The sequence below is a fragment of the Colius striatus genome, chromosome 24 (genome assembly GCF_028858725.1).
Source record: "Colius striatus isolate bColStr4 chromosome 24, bColStr4.1.hap1, whole genome shotgun sequence".
Taxonomy (NCBI): Eukaryota; Metazoa; Chordata; class Aves; order Coliiformes; family Coliidae; genus Colius; species Colius striatus.
Window position 1 is genome coordinate 2,872,369 of NC_084782.1, and position 11,848 is coordinate 2,884,216.

The window sequence follows — 11,848 nt, forward strand, 5'->3', positions numbered from 1 at the left end:
TTCCGGGCTGCGGCACGCGCGCGCACTGCGGCCGCTCCTATTGGCTGCGCCGCGAGTGTGTGGGCGGGGCCGCGCCCCCAGGGGCGCCCTCACAGCGGCGCCCTCACAGCGGCGCCCTCACAGCGCCGCCCCCTCACAGCGCCGCCCCCTCACAGCGCCGCCCCCTCACAGCGCCGCCCCCTCACAGCGCCGCCCCCTCACAGCGCCGCCCTCTCACAGCGCCGCCCCCTCACAGCGCCGCCCTCTCACAGCGCCGCCCCCTCACAGCGCCGCCCCCTCACAGCGCCGCCCGGCGCCAGCGGCAGCCCCGGAGCAGCCGCACCCCGCGGGCCGGAGCCTCCGGTAGCCACAGGCGCAGGCTCGTTGCGTGGAGCCCTGGCCGTTCACACACACACACGGGTTCCCGTGAGCTCACCGCTATTGCTTCTGTCTCGGGCAGGTTCCAGGGGAGCCCCGGTGACGTGCGCGGCCCCGCAGCCGGCGGTAGGAGGCCTGGGGTCTGCGAGCCTCACAGGTGCCTGATTAGCTCACTGGAGCACGCTCACACAGCGCACGTCACTTAACATTCATGCATCTGACAAACGGACCTAGCACCTCTGTTCCACAGCTCTTCCACAGCTGCCTACAGATCTAAGCTGGAGCCAAAGCAGCAGGAACAGGCGACAAGGCCTGTACAGATACAAGTTCATGGAGACGCTTGAGATGTGCCAAGCCTGCTGCAAGGAAGATGTTTGTGTCCCTTCTCATAATGCATTCCAATTTTAGTCCTCTTCCTGTCTCAAGGGCTGTGACTTTTCCTCACCCTGTCCTCTGTCAAGCTTTGACTTAGGCCACCTGAAAAAGATGGTGAGGGAGCACTGGCAGGGGCTGCCCAGAGGGACTGCTGAATCTCCTTCTCTGGAGACATTCAAACCCAGCTGGATGAGCTCCTGTGGGACCTAATCTAAGTGGTCCTGCTCTGGCAAGGGGGTTGCACTGGGTGACATTTCAAGATCCCTTCCATCCCTTGAGATTCTGTGGTGAAGCAGAGAATGGGAAGCTGGAGCTATCAGCCTTTGGGCAAGAGATTGCCAGAGAAGTTCTGCTCTAGATCCCACCTTGATTACTTTAACATTAGCTAATGGTTAATGTCAACAAAAGTCCACTCTTGTTAATTTTCTTGCCCCTCTCCTCAAAACAGCTCATTTATCAGAAGGGATGGGTGGCTAATTCCAGTAGACATACCTTGTCATCAAGCTGGTTTGTATCAGATGGTCACATGGCTGTGTAAGACACTCTAGGGAGCACTGAGATCCCTGGGAAGCAGTAGCTGGACAAAAAGGTTTAGGTGTGATATCTCAGGAACACTGGAAGCAACTAGAGGCTGTAGGTCTGACACGTGTGGCTGATGCATTCCAGATGTCTGCACAGTAGCATGTGAACAAGCAAAAGGTCAACAGCACACAATGACAATGCTAGTGCTTGAAAGCAAATGGAGCAGACTGGGACCAACTGAATCCTTGTTCAGAAGAGTTATATGATGAAACCAGTCTGGAGAACTGCCAGAGTTCAACTCCTAATAGTGACACAGAGGAAAAGGAAGCGACAGTCAATTGCTGTAACACTACTATCTTCACCTGTAAACTTAAGGACTGCATGTTCTTCATGCACCCATAGGAACCAGCATTTCCTTCCTTATCCCACTTTACCCTTCTCAGAGCACATTTAACACCTTTTCCATAGGTTTACACCCACCAACATCTCAAACTCAAAATCTGACACATTTATTTACTCTTCTGCATTGACAGATTCAAGTTAATCCTTTTAAGGGCCATTTATTAAACACAGTTAACATGACAAATATAATCCCATATTTCTAAAACTCTCCTAAGTCTGTATCTATAGTTTAGCTCCATATTCACTAGGGTATAAATACAACTAGAATAAGGCATACAAAGGGCTTCCAAGCAACACCTTTTATATTGTCACACCTGAGACATTATCATGCCCAACATCTGATAAGGCATTTCTCCCTATGATCAAAGGCAAATTTAAGCTGACAGCAAAGTCTGAGAATACTCTGACATCTGAAACAATGGGAATTTGCTTTGACTTCTCTCTCTGTACAGAGCCAAATAGAAGGTTGTAATTTACTGCAGGTATTTTATATGAGGTATGTGCATTCAAGTCTGGTCCAAAACATCTCTATGGCACATACAAGCTTGTGTTTAACTTTTTATTTCAACAAAACTAAATTTCATTCCACATTTTGTCAGAAAAATCTGAGCTAATCAATGCAGAAGCGATTTCTGCAGATATTCACTTTGTCCTTCACTAACCTAACAAGAAGAAACTGTGTCTTGGGCTATTTATATATCAGAACAACAACAAATTCCTAAGTATTCCAGCTCTGCTATTTCAGCTGGATTCGTATTAATGGAAAATGCTCCAAAGAGCAGAGGAGAAATCCCCTCCAAACAAAAGTTCAGCTCAGACACACTGTCTGAGCAATTGGACACTTCCATATGCACAAAAACAAAGTGGCAAAGGACAACCAAAATAGAGGAACTGAGGTATGGAAAAGCTGTTAACCATTCTGCTCACAGGTAAAAGGGAGAACAGAGAACTAGCAACATTCTCTAACATGTGGGTCCATAATATCCTTCCATAGCCCCAGCAGCACAGAGGAGAAGAGGAAGAGCCCAATCCTACTACAACGCTACTCACTGCTGAATAGTGCCCATTTTCAAGGAAGCCAGGGTACATTTTCTCAGCTGGAATTCATCCTCCTTCTCACACTTCAGAGAAAGGTTTTATTAAGTAGCATTTTCAATTATGACAGACACAAATCAAGAAGAACTTCAGAACTGCATTCAGCTTTTTAAAAGACAAAACACTGACCGGTGAGTACAAGCAGTATTATACAAGAAACTAAGTCACTCAAACCCTTTTCACTGTGAAGAGGGCTGAGGCTGAGGAGGTTCACAGAATGCTGAGAATGGGAAAAAGATCAAAAGCAATGTTCAAGGCATACACAAAGTGAAGAAATAGGTGCTTGGAAGTCTAGACTTTTGTTTTATCCCCCTATACAAGTCTATACTATGACATGGAGATAAAAGCCAGTGTGTGTGGGGAAGGAAGGTCTTCACCCAGTACTTTTTCCTAAATTAAGTTCCACAGTTTGTTTTTTGTTTAAAAAAGTCATTTATAATTTAATAGCTGTTTCAGGATTCTCAGATCTGTGGTGCTGTTAACATTGCACTTAATTGGCATTATTCACTTTTTAAAAGAAACTAAAAAGCAGCTCTGAACTTTGCTTCTGAGATGGAAGCACTGTCTCTGAACCAGCAAAGATTCCTGTCACTCTTGCTTTGCATCTTTCAAGGCCTGTAGTCTTTCTAAAAGGGGTGGATGGGAGTAATGCCACATTGAAAAGATCCAGTCAGAAACAGGGAATCCTAAGTTATCTTTGTTTAGCTTGATCAAGGCAGAATATAGGTCCTTAGCCTTCCCAAGTTCCTTTGCAAATGCATCTGCTTGAAACTCAAATCGTCGGCTCAATACAGTCAAACAAAATGAGAGAACCTGTGGAGAGAAATACATTTACAGTTACTTTCAAAGTCATCTATCTGCAAGTTCCTTACAGTACCAATAAATACTGCTGTATCTTCCTACCCACAGCCCACACATCACTGCTGCCCTAGAATGATCTCGCTATGGTTTACCCAGGCCACACCTGACATTAGGAGTCTTACCCAACATGGAGCATCTCACTCAAGATACCAGACAGAGCCACTAGAAAGTTCAAACATTACCCCCTAGTGAAAATAAGTTAATTCTGTGTCTTGAAAACTATTTACCTCATTGTAAGGTGAAAAAATGAACTGGAAAATAATCATCAAGCCTATCAAAGTAGGCTGGGTGTCATAGAAACCAAATGCAGCAAAGAGTTCTTTTTGACCAATTAACACAGCAAACAAGAAGAAGCAGAGGAAGGAATTCATCTAGAGAAAGGAAACAACACTCTTGATTAAAGTCAGTTTTTCACAGGTGTTTAAAACGCGACTTGTTCATATTATAGATTTGCACAGAAACACCACTGGAAAAAAAGAATCCAAACAGAGTAGAACTACTTTACAACAAGGAACAAACAGCTGCCCTTTGCCTGCTTTCTGTACATGGATGCAGTAAAGAAACACTATTTTCTGTCCATGAGCTTGAAAAAATGTTCTAAGTAGTAAAGGAAGATGAAAAGGTAGGATAAGTAAGGATGGGGTACAGCGCAGAGTTCACCTCCTTGGATTTAAGCATAGATTCCAAAAAGTTTAAACCCAAACAAAAACATGTCTGTGCCATGTCTGCTCCTGGAAACAATCTATACTTCCAGCTGTGCATCACCACATACAAGCACGGTGCTTGCCTGGCTTTCCAGAGGCAAAACCATACCTAAAAAAACCTGCAGTCTGGGAGGCAGGATACATCCAATCCTATCCCTAGTATAGGGATGGGAACAGACCTTCAGAGAAGGCCCTGAGATTCAAATAGACAAGGAAGAAGTGTTACAGAGCAAAAAGAGAATGTGTCCCAACTCCAGAAGACTGCTGAAGTGAAATCAAATGACAGCAGACATGCTTTCTTAGATACTTTTACCAACCATGTGAAGCAAGGAGGGGACAGAATGGCTAGTGCATGTTCATCTTAGATAACAGCAAAAAATACCCAACCCAAACTAACTTTCTGTCACAGAGCATAAGTATATTGTGTGAATTTATGCTTACAAATCTGGTAGCAGGCATTTGTAAACAGTAAATATTACAGAATACTCCAGGAAAACCACCAGTTTATCAGAGCTTACCTGGCTGATGATGATATTTTTCACAGTGTGACCTAGTTTCCAGTGACCCAATTCATGGCCAAGTACAGCCAGAACCTCTTCATTTTTACATCCTTGTTTCTTATTCTGAGGGAATGATAAAGCAGAAGGAAGTAATATCAGGTATGACTGAACACAACTGAAGACAATTTTTGTTACTAGTTTATTTTTTCCTGAGAAGGCAGACATGCTAAAACTCCTGACAGGTCCCTCATTCAAGGAATTACAAGGAAGGCTTGTTTTTCACATCCAGGCAACCAATGTTTTGCTGAAGCCCTGTGGATTTCTAGCCTCTTTGGTGCTACCTGCAGCAACCATACAGCCCCAGAAATTCCACTTAGCAGCTATAGGACACTTTTGTGTTGAAATCATAAGGTTTTGGGGTTTTAGCATCTCACTCAGGACCTTTAAAAAACATTCAGAAAATATAAGGAAATATCCCACCGAGGAGTTAAGGTAAATAGCACGGTGGAGAATAACGATGAACTCACTTTGGTTTTAGACTTTGTCTCTTCATTCTCACCATCCTCTCCTTCTGCTGGCTCTTTGTTCAAAGCTGAATAATCTTCCAGAAGAGTGTCAAAGAGTACTATCCTCTTATTCTTGAAGAATCCATAGAAATAAGCGTTACTATGGGAAGAGCGTTTCGAACCTGATGGGGAAAAACTACTGTAAAGACCATGATCTGAATAATCCCATGCACAGAAGACTACAGAATATTACACAGAATCACAGAATCTCAAGGGCTGGAAGGGACCTTGAAAGATCATCCAGTTCAACACCCCTGCCACAGCAGGACCACCTAGAGTAGGGCACACAGGAACTCATCCAGGTGGGTTTTAAATGTCTCCAGAGAAGGCAACTCCACAGCCCATCTGGGCAGCCCCTGCCAGTGCTCCCTCACCCTCACAGTGAAGAAATTCTTCCTTGTATTTCTTTGTAACCTCTTCTGTTCCAGCTTGTGCCTATTGCCCCTTGTCCTATCGTTGGCCATCACTGAGCACAGCCTGGCTCCATCCTCCTGACACTCACCCTTTATGTATTTGTAAACATGAATGAGGTCACCCCTCAGTCTCCTCTTCTCCAAGCTAAAGCACCCAGCTCCCTCAGCCTTTCATCAGAAGGGAGATGCTCCACTCTCTTAATCATCTTTGTGGCCATTCTTCCAAAGGAATTCTCCAAGTCTCCAAAAGAATGGGGAAACAGTGCAGACACTGACAAGTATTACAATAGGTGAGGAATATAAGCAACTGCCCTACTACAGGATCCCAAATCAAACCTAAAAAATTACAAATGCAACACAACATCTTTTTATTTTAAAAAGATAATAATCTTACCTTCAACAACATAAACCTTAGTCAATGGGAAGTCAATGCTCTTTGCCATGGTTTCAATTTGTTGCTTGAGCTCTCCCTCAGGAAGTGGAATGAATTTATCAAACAAAGGTGCAATATAGTCTGCATAGATTGTAACCAGCACCTGCAAACACACAGATATTAAAAACAAGGCATACAGATGTTTGTTTAGTACTAAAGGTGGAGGGTAAGTACAAAAACAGGGCACAATTCCAGAAAAAAGCCCGACTGGATAAAGCAGAGTCTTGTATGATGTGTGATCTATAGCAAGGCTGTCTGGACAAAGAAAAATGACAGCTAATTGTTGACAGCAAGATAGAGTGTGGGTGGGTTAATCTATAATCTACAGCTCTCAGCAGAATTAGCGTAAAGGGGGCTTTTGTTCTGAGGGTTTTTGCAGAAGGCAAAGCCATCCTGACAGCAGGAAGTGGCTGTATTACCAACGATGGGCCATCACTCACACTGGAAGGCTTTCAAGTGCTTCACAAGTGCAGCAAAGAGGACTGAACCAGGAGATAGTCCTGCTTCTTAACGTTCCTGCTAATTTGCAAAGCCACCATGATTTTAGTTATGGAATTTGATTACAACTGGACTTTTTTCCCCCCTAAACCAAAATCTGAAGGGTAAATCTAACAACTCTTAAGGTTATTTTGCATGTCAGAGACTACTCAAATCCACACATTAAGACCTTCAAAGCACCCTTGTGAGAGCAGGACACACCTTTAGAAGTCTGTACAGATTCAGATTTTTCTCCATTTCCTTTCAGTTATGTTTTTAAACCTTAGCACACTGAGCCACGAAACTCAAACATTGGAAGAAGCTCAAATATATCTAATACTCACCAAGGAAACAACTAATGTGAAGAGCCAGGCATAGATGAAGAAGTAGTCTCCCCCTATTTTAATAATGTAAAGCAGAAGGGATGTCACTGGCAACAGAATACACTGAGTCACGATAAACTTCTTGATAGCATCCTTAAAAAAAAATCCCAGGGTCTGTAAGGAAAGGATATCATCAGTGATATTTGCAATGAAAATACTGATGTGCCACAGTGGTTAATGAACAGATCCCTTCAGAAGATGAACATAAACAAAATAAGACAAATCTTAAAACAGCTATAACAATGTGGTAAGAAAATCAGAGTCAGTTAAGAAAAGGTCAAAGAAGCTTTTCACTTCCTGCCCTGGTAGCTATGGCTCTTCACATCCACACAGACTCCAAACCCAGGTAGATACACTCTGCTTTAGTAAGGTCTGACCCAAACCCTTATAGAGTACCTAAGAGAAGTATAAATGAAGAGCTGAAATCTCTCATTTAGGAAAGGCTGACAGAATAAACCAATAAGCAAAACAAAATGAGGTGGAAAGTAGTTTCTTAGATTTGCTTCATCTGTTCAGTGACCCCGAAAGAAAAGTGCCCCTTTCAAGCAGTGATCCAGACTTCCCAGGAAGGTCACATGAAGGGCAAAGAACAGTCCATCCAAAAATGAACAACTGAGATATGTTCTTGTTCCACTGCTAAAATACATACTTCTCTTTGTTGTGAGATGTGGGATCACACAGAGACACTCTGGTGTGGCACAGGTACTTCTGTAACAAACCATCAGTGCTCTTACTTTATGCAGTGTGAGCAAAACTAATGATCTTTGGCCACAGATGTGGACACACCAGTCCCATCTACCCAACCAAACCTGCCAAAGACGTTAGGTTAGTAGAAGTGCTATCTACAATACCTGTTGATTGAAGCCATGCTTCTCTTCTATAACAAATGTGTTATATAAACTCCATGGGAGACCGGTCACTGCACTGAAGAGTGTTGCAAGCAGCAGAAATACCAATGACTGAACAATCTAAAAAACAAAACCATCTGGTGTTTACTGACCTGTACTAACATGAATGTTCTGGGTACTCAAATCTTATGTCAGTGGGTAACTGAAACTAGTTAGAAGATGAAGCTGGATTTATCCAGAGAAACAAAATATTTGTGATGATTACTGATCACTGGAATAGTTTGCCATGTTAAAGGAAAACAAAAACCCTCAGTCATGAAACAGATGTAAATAATAACTAGGATTTGGGACAGGAATTTGGATAGATGTCTAATCCCCAGCACAAAGACAACATAAACAGTAGCCTCAAGTTTCTTACCCTTTTACCATGCAGAAAGATCACACATCTAGGATTAGTAAAAAGACAACACCCAAACCAAAAGCCCCCCCAGAAAACAACCCACCACTTGAAGTATCTTTGAGCCTTGTATTTTTTTAACATATGAGGCTATTTTTAATTACTATACTACTGTAAAAGCCATATATTATCAGTTCTCAGACTCACACAATCATTGTGTTCATTGTACCTGTACCTAAACCCCACTTTAATTAAATGTAAAATGTTACAACAGCCCAAACATTTTCACTAGAATTTAAAGACTGCTTACCTCATATTCTGGTCCAAAGCCAGCACGACCAGAGATCTGACCAGAGAGATTCCAGAGAAAAGGAATTCCTCCACAGAGCAGAATCATCTTGAAAACAAAGACACATACCATGAAAGCAATATGAAACAGACTGTTCTCTTATCCTACTAAAATTTAGCACAGTGGTGGACAAGAAAGGTTCCATAATTAGTCTTTCTGTTTCTCTCTGATCTTAGCAGTGCAATATTTAGCAACAGTTGAATTTTACTTTACAGAAGCAGAAATCAGCTCAAGTTTTGTTGTTTTTTTTCTTCTCTGGGAAATCCTAGAATTACAGAATGGGTTGGAAGGGACCTTTAGAGATCATCTAATCCAACTCCCCTGCCAAAGCAGGTCCACCTAGATCAGGTCACACATGAGCGCACACATGATCACTGAGAACCAAAGTATTTCACAGTTTAAGTTCATGGAAGGTATCATAAGAATGCCAGAGCAGCTCAGGTACTTACAGTGCCCTCAACCTCTGAGTACAGGCCTGACCAAAAGCTGAAAGTACTTTTGTCCAGTTGATACAGACGAGATTTCTCAAATGTTTCTGAATCCATGATCTGTCCCAGTTCCTGTGGTACATGTGTAGTTGTTCTATACACCCGTCTCTGGAAAAAGGAAACAGAACCTTACATTCTACATCTAATGCTTTAAAAGTAACACCTAACATCATCCCATGGGCCACCACAGAGAGTTTAAAAAACCCCACAAAATAACAAAGTCCCATTTTCTATCAAGTTCCAAATGTAAAACTAAAGCATAATTATTGTAACCAGAAACTGAGTTGCCTATTTATTAGTTTACTCCCAGTATACTTACTATACAAAGATCATACAAACTCATTTTTCCACAGGATGTGACTTACTGCACCACAGTAACATCTAAGCAAACCTTGAAATTAAATACCAGATCCTCCCACGCTTACCATGCAACTTCAACAGAAAACTATCTACGGTGCAGCTGCATAAACCAGGTGTTATTTCACTTCTGGTAGAGAACTCACGACTCTGAAGCTTTTAAAGACCAGAAGTCCTTATTCCATCCACAGCTTTACCTTGTTTCAGTGCATTTATCCGTTCTCAAAGGAATAGCTCCTACCTTTTGTCACCTCATTCTTCCTCTGAGCAGAATATCAGGCTGCAGTCTCACTGAGGGCTCACCTATCAAATGGCTCACAAGCATCAGCATTGCTTCCTCCCCTCCCGGCAGCGTTCTCCCCAGCTCTGCTGCAGCTGGCTGGGATGGAGTTAACTTTTTCATAGCAGCCTGCATGGTGGCATGCTTTGCCATTTGTGGCCAAAATGGTGTTGGTAACACACCAGTATTCTGGCTACTGCAAAACGGCGTGCAGACTTCCTCTCTTTCTTCCCCAGTGAGAAGGCAGGGGGGTGGACAAGAAGCTGGGAAACAACACAGCCAAGACAGCTTACCTGAGCTGACCACAGCTGTATCATCCATGCTGTATGATGTTACACAGCAAAAAATGGCAGTAAAGGGGGCAGGAAGAGGGTCTGGCTTTCAAGTTGGCTGTTACTCGCAGACTAGTCAGACATGGGCCTGCCTGGGAGATGGAGAGCCACTGCCTCTGCAGGACTTGGGGAGTTCCCCCCATCCCCCCATTTCTTCATCTATTAAACTGCCTGTATTTCAGCCCTCGAGGTGTCTCATTTCTGTTCTTCCTGCTCTCTCACTTGTCCTGGGTGAGCAGAATCAAGCTGCCGAGTGGGTGCTGGCTACCTCAGCGCACCCACACTTTTCAGGCCCTTCTATGAACTCACCGATGTGGCTGTGACTGTCCCCACCACCCCGCTAAAAGCACGACACACTGCCTTGGTCCACCTGAGGGAGTGCGACCGGTCACGGAAGACGGGCCGCAGTCCGCAGCAGAGGAGCGTGAGGGGCCGTAGGCACCGGGCGGAGCAGGAGCTGGCTCGGCGGCCGTGCCGAGGGCTGTGCCGCCTGGCGCCGACCCTGCGCTCGGGGGACACCGACGGGCCCCGCGAGCCCCTCCCCTCGCCGCTCCCACCCGCAGGTCTAGAGCGAGCAGGCCCGAGGCCAGGCCCTGCTCAGGCCGCCAACACGCAAATCCGCACCCGGCCCCAGCGCGCCGCTGCGCCGCATCCCGCGGCCCCCACGTGAGGCGAGGCCGGGCCGGACCCGGCACAGCCCCCGGCTTGAGGGCGCCTAACCCCACCGGACCCCCACCGACCTGCCGGTGAGCCAGGAAAGCCTCCCAGAGATAAACGGCCCAGGAGAAGAGCAGCACGGAGCAGAAGATGCGCTGCTCGGCCCGCAGCTCTGCCCACAGCTCGCCGGGCAGCGCCATGGCACGCGCCGCGCCCGCGCGCCCTTCCGCCGCGGCGCCCCCTGGCGGGCGGAGGAGCGGCGGGAGGGGCGGGGCGGCGGAGGGGCGGCGGGCAGGGCCCTGAGGGGCGGCGGAGGAGGAGCGAGAGGGGCGGCGGGCAGGGCCCTGAGGGGCGGCGGGGGAGCGAGAGGGGCGGCAGGCAGGGCCCTGAGGGGCGGCGGAGGAGGAGCGAGAGGGGCGGCAGGCAGGGCCCTGAGGGGCGGCGGAGGAGGGGCGGCGGGCAGGGCCCTGAGGGGCGGCAGAGCTGGGACGCTGTATGTGCCGGACCCTGCTGGCGCGGGGCTCCTCTGCGGCGCCGCGATGGCAGCGGGCTGCGCAGAGCTGCCCTCCCCGGGCGCAGCCGAAGCGCTGACGTCCCCCCCCGAAGCCCGCGGGACTGTCATTGAGACGGATCAGGTTGAAATGGAGTAGAAAGGCAGCCCTGTGGAATTCAGGCACGCACAACCAATACAGCTGTTGTTTTCCTATGAAACCCACACATCCGAAGACAGAAGCAACATACCCTGATTATCGCCTCAGTGCTGAGGTGAGGGAGCACTGGCAGGGGCTGCCCAGATGGGCTGTGGAGGCTCCTTCTCTGGAGACATTCCAACCCCAGCTGGATGAGTCCCTGTGTGCCCTGCTCTAGGTGGTGCTGCTCTGGCAGGGGGTTGCACTGGATGAGCTTTCGAGGTCCCTTTCAGCCCTTGAGATTCTGTAATTACGAACTTCCACCCACATTTTCTCAGATTTACAGTAAGAATCCTTAGGAAGTCAGTGTGATGACATTACTGCAGAAAACTGTATGAAAGCAAGAGGCTGGAAGTGTTACAC

General features: G+C 46.4%; 1 protein-coding gene across 3 annotated transcripts; it reads right to left on the reverse strand.

The window, feature by feature from the left end:
* Positions 1–2,759: 2,759 nt before the first annotated feature.
* ZMPSTE24 (zinc metallopeptidase STE24) lies at positions 2,760–11,032 on the reverse strand. 3 transcript variants are annotated; one of them, XM_062014707.1, is made up of 10 exons: positions 10,880–11,032; positions 9,132–9,278; positions 8,644–8,730; positions 7,940–8,056; positions 7,050–7,202; positions 6,190–6,331; positions 5,344–5,504; positions 4,835–4,939; positions 3,840–3,983; positions 2,760–3,564 (listed from the first exon to the last, which is right to left on the reverse strand). In XM_062014707.1, the coding sequence occupies exons 1-10, from the start codon at positions 10,994–10,996 to the stop codon at positions 3,340–3,342; spliced, it is 1,398 nt and encodes a 465-aa protein (XP_061870691.1). In that variant the 5' UTR covers positions 10,997–11,032; the 3' UTR covers positions 2,760–3,339. The 3 variants fall into 3 exon arrangements, with proteins under 3 accessions (XP_061870691.1, XP_061870692.1, XP_061870693.1); XM_062014708.1 differs by lacking the exon at positions 10,880–11,032 and adding an exon at positions 10,101–10,441; XM_062014709.1 differs by lacking the exon at positions 10,880–11,032 and adding an exon at positions 9,769–9,789.
* Positions 11,033–11,848: the final 816 nt, after the last annotated feature.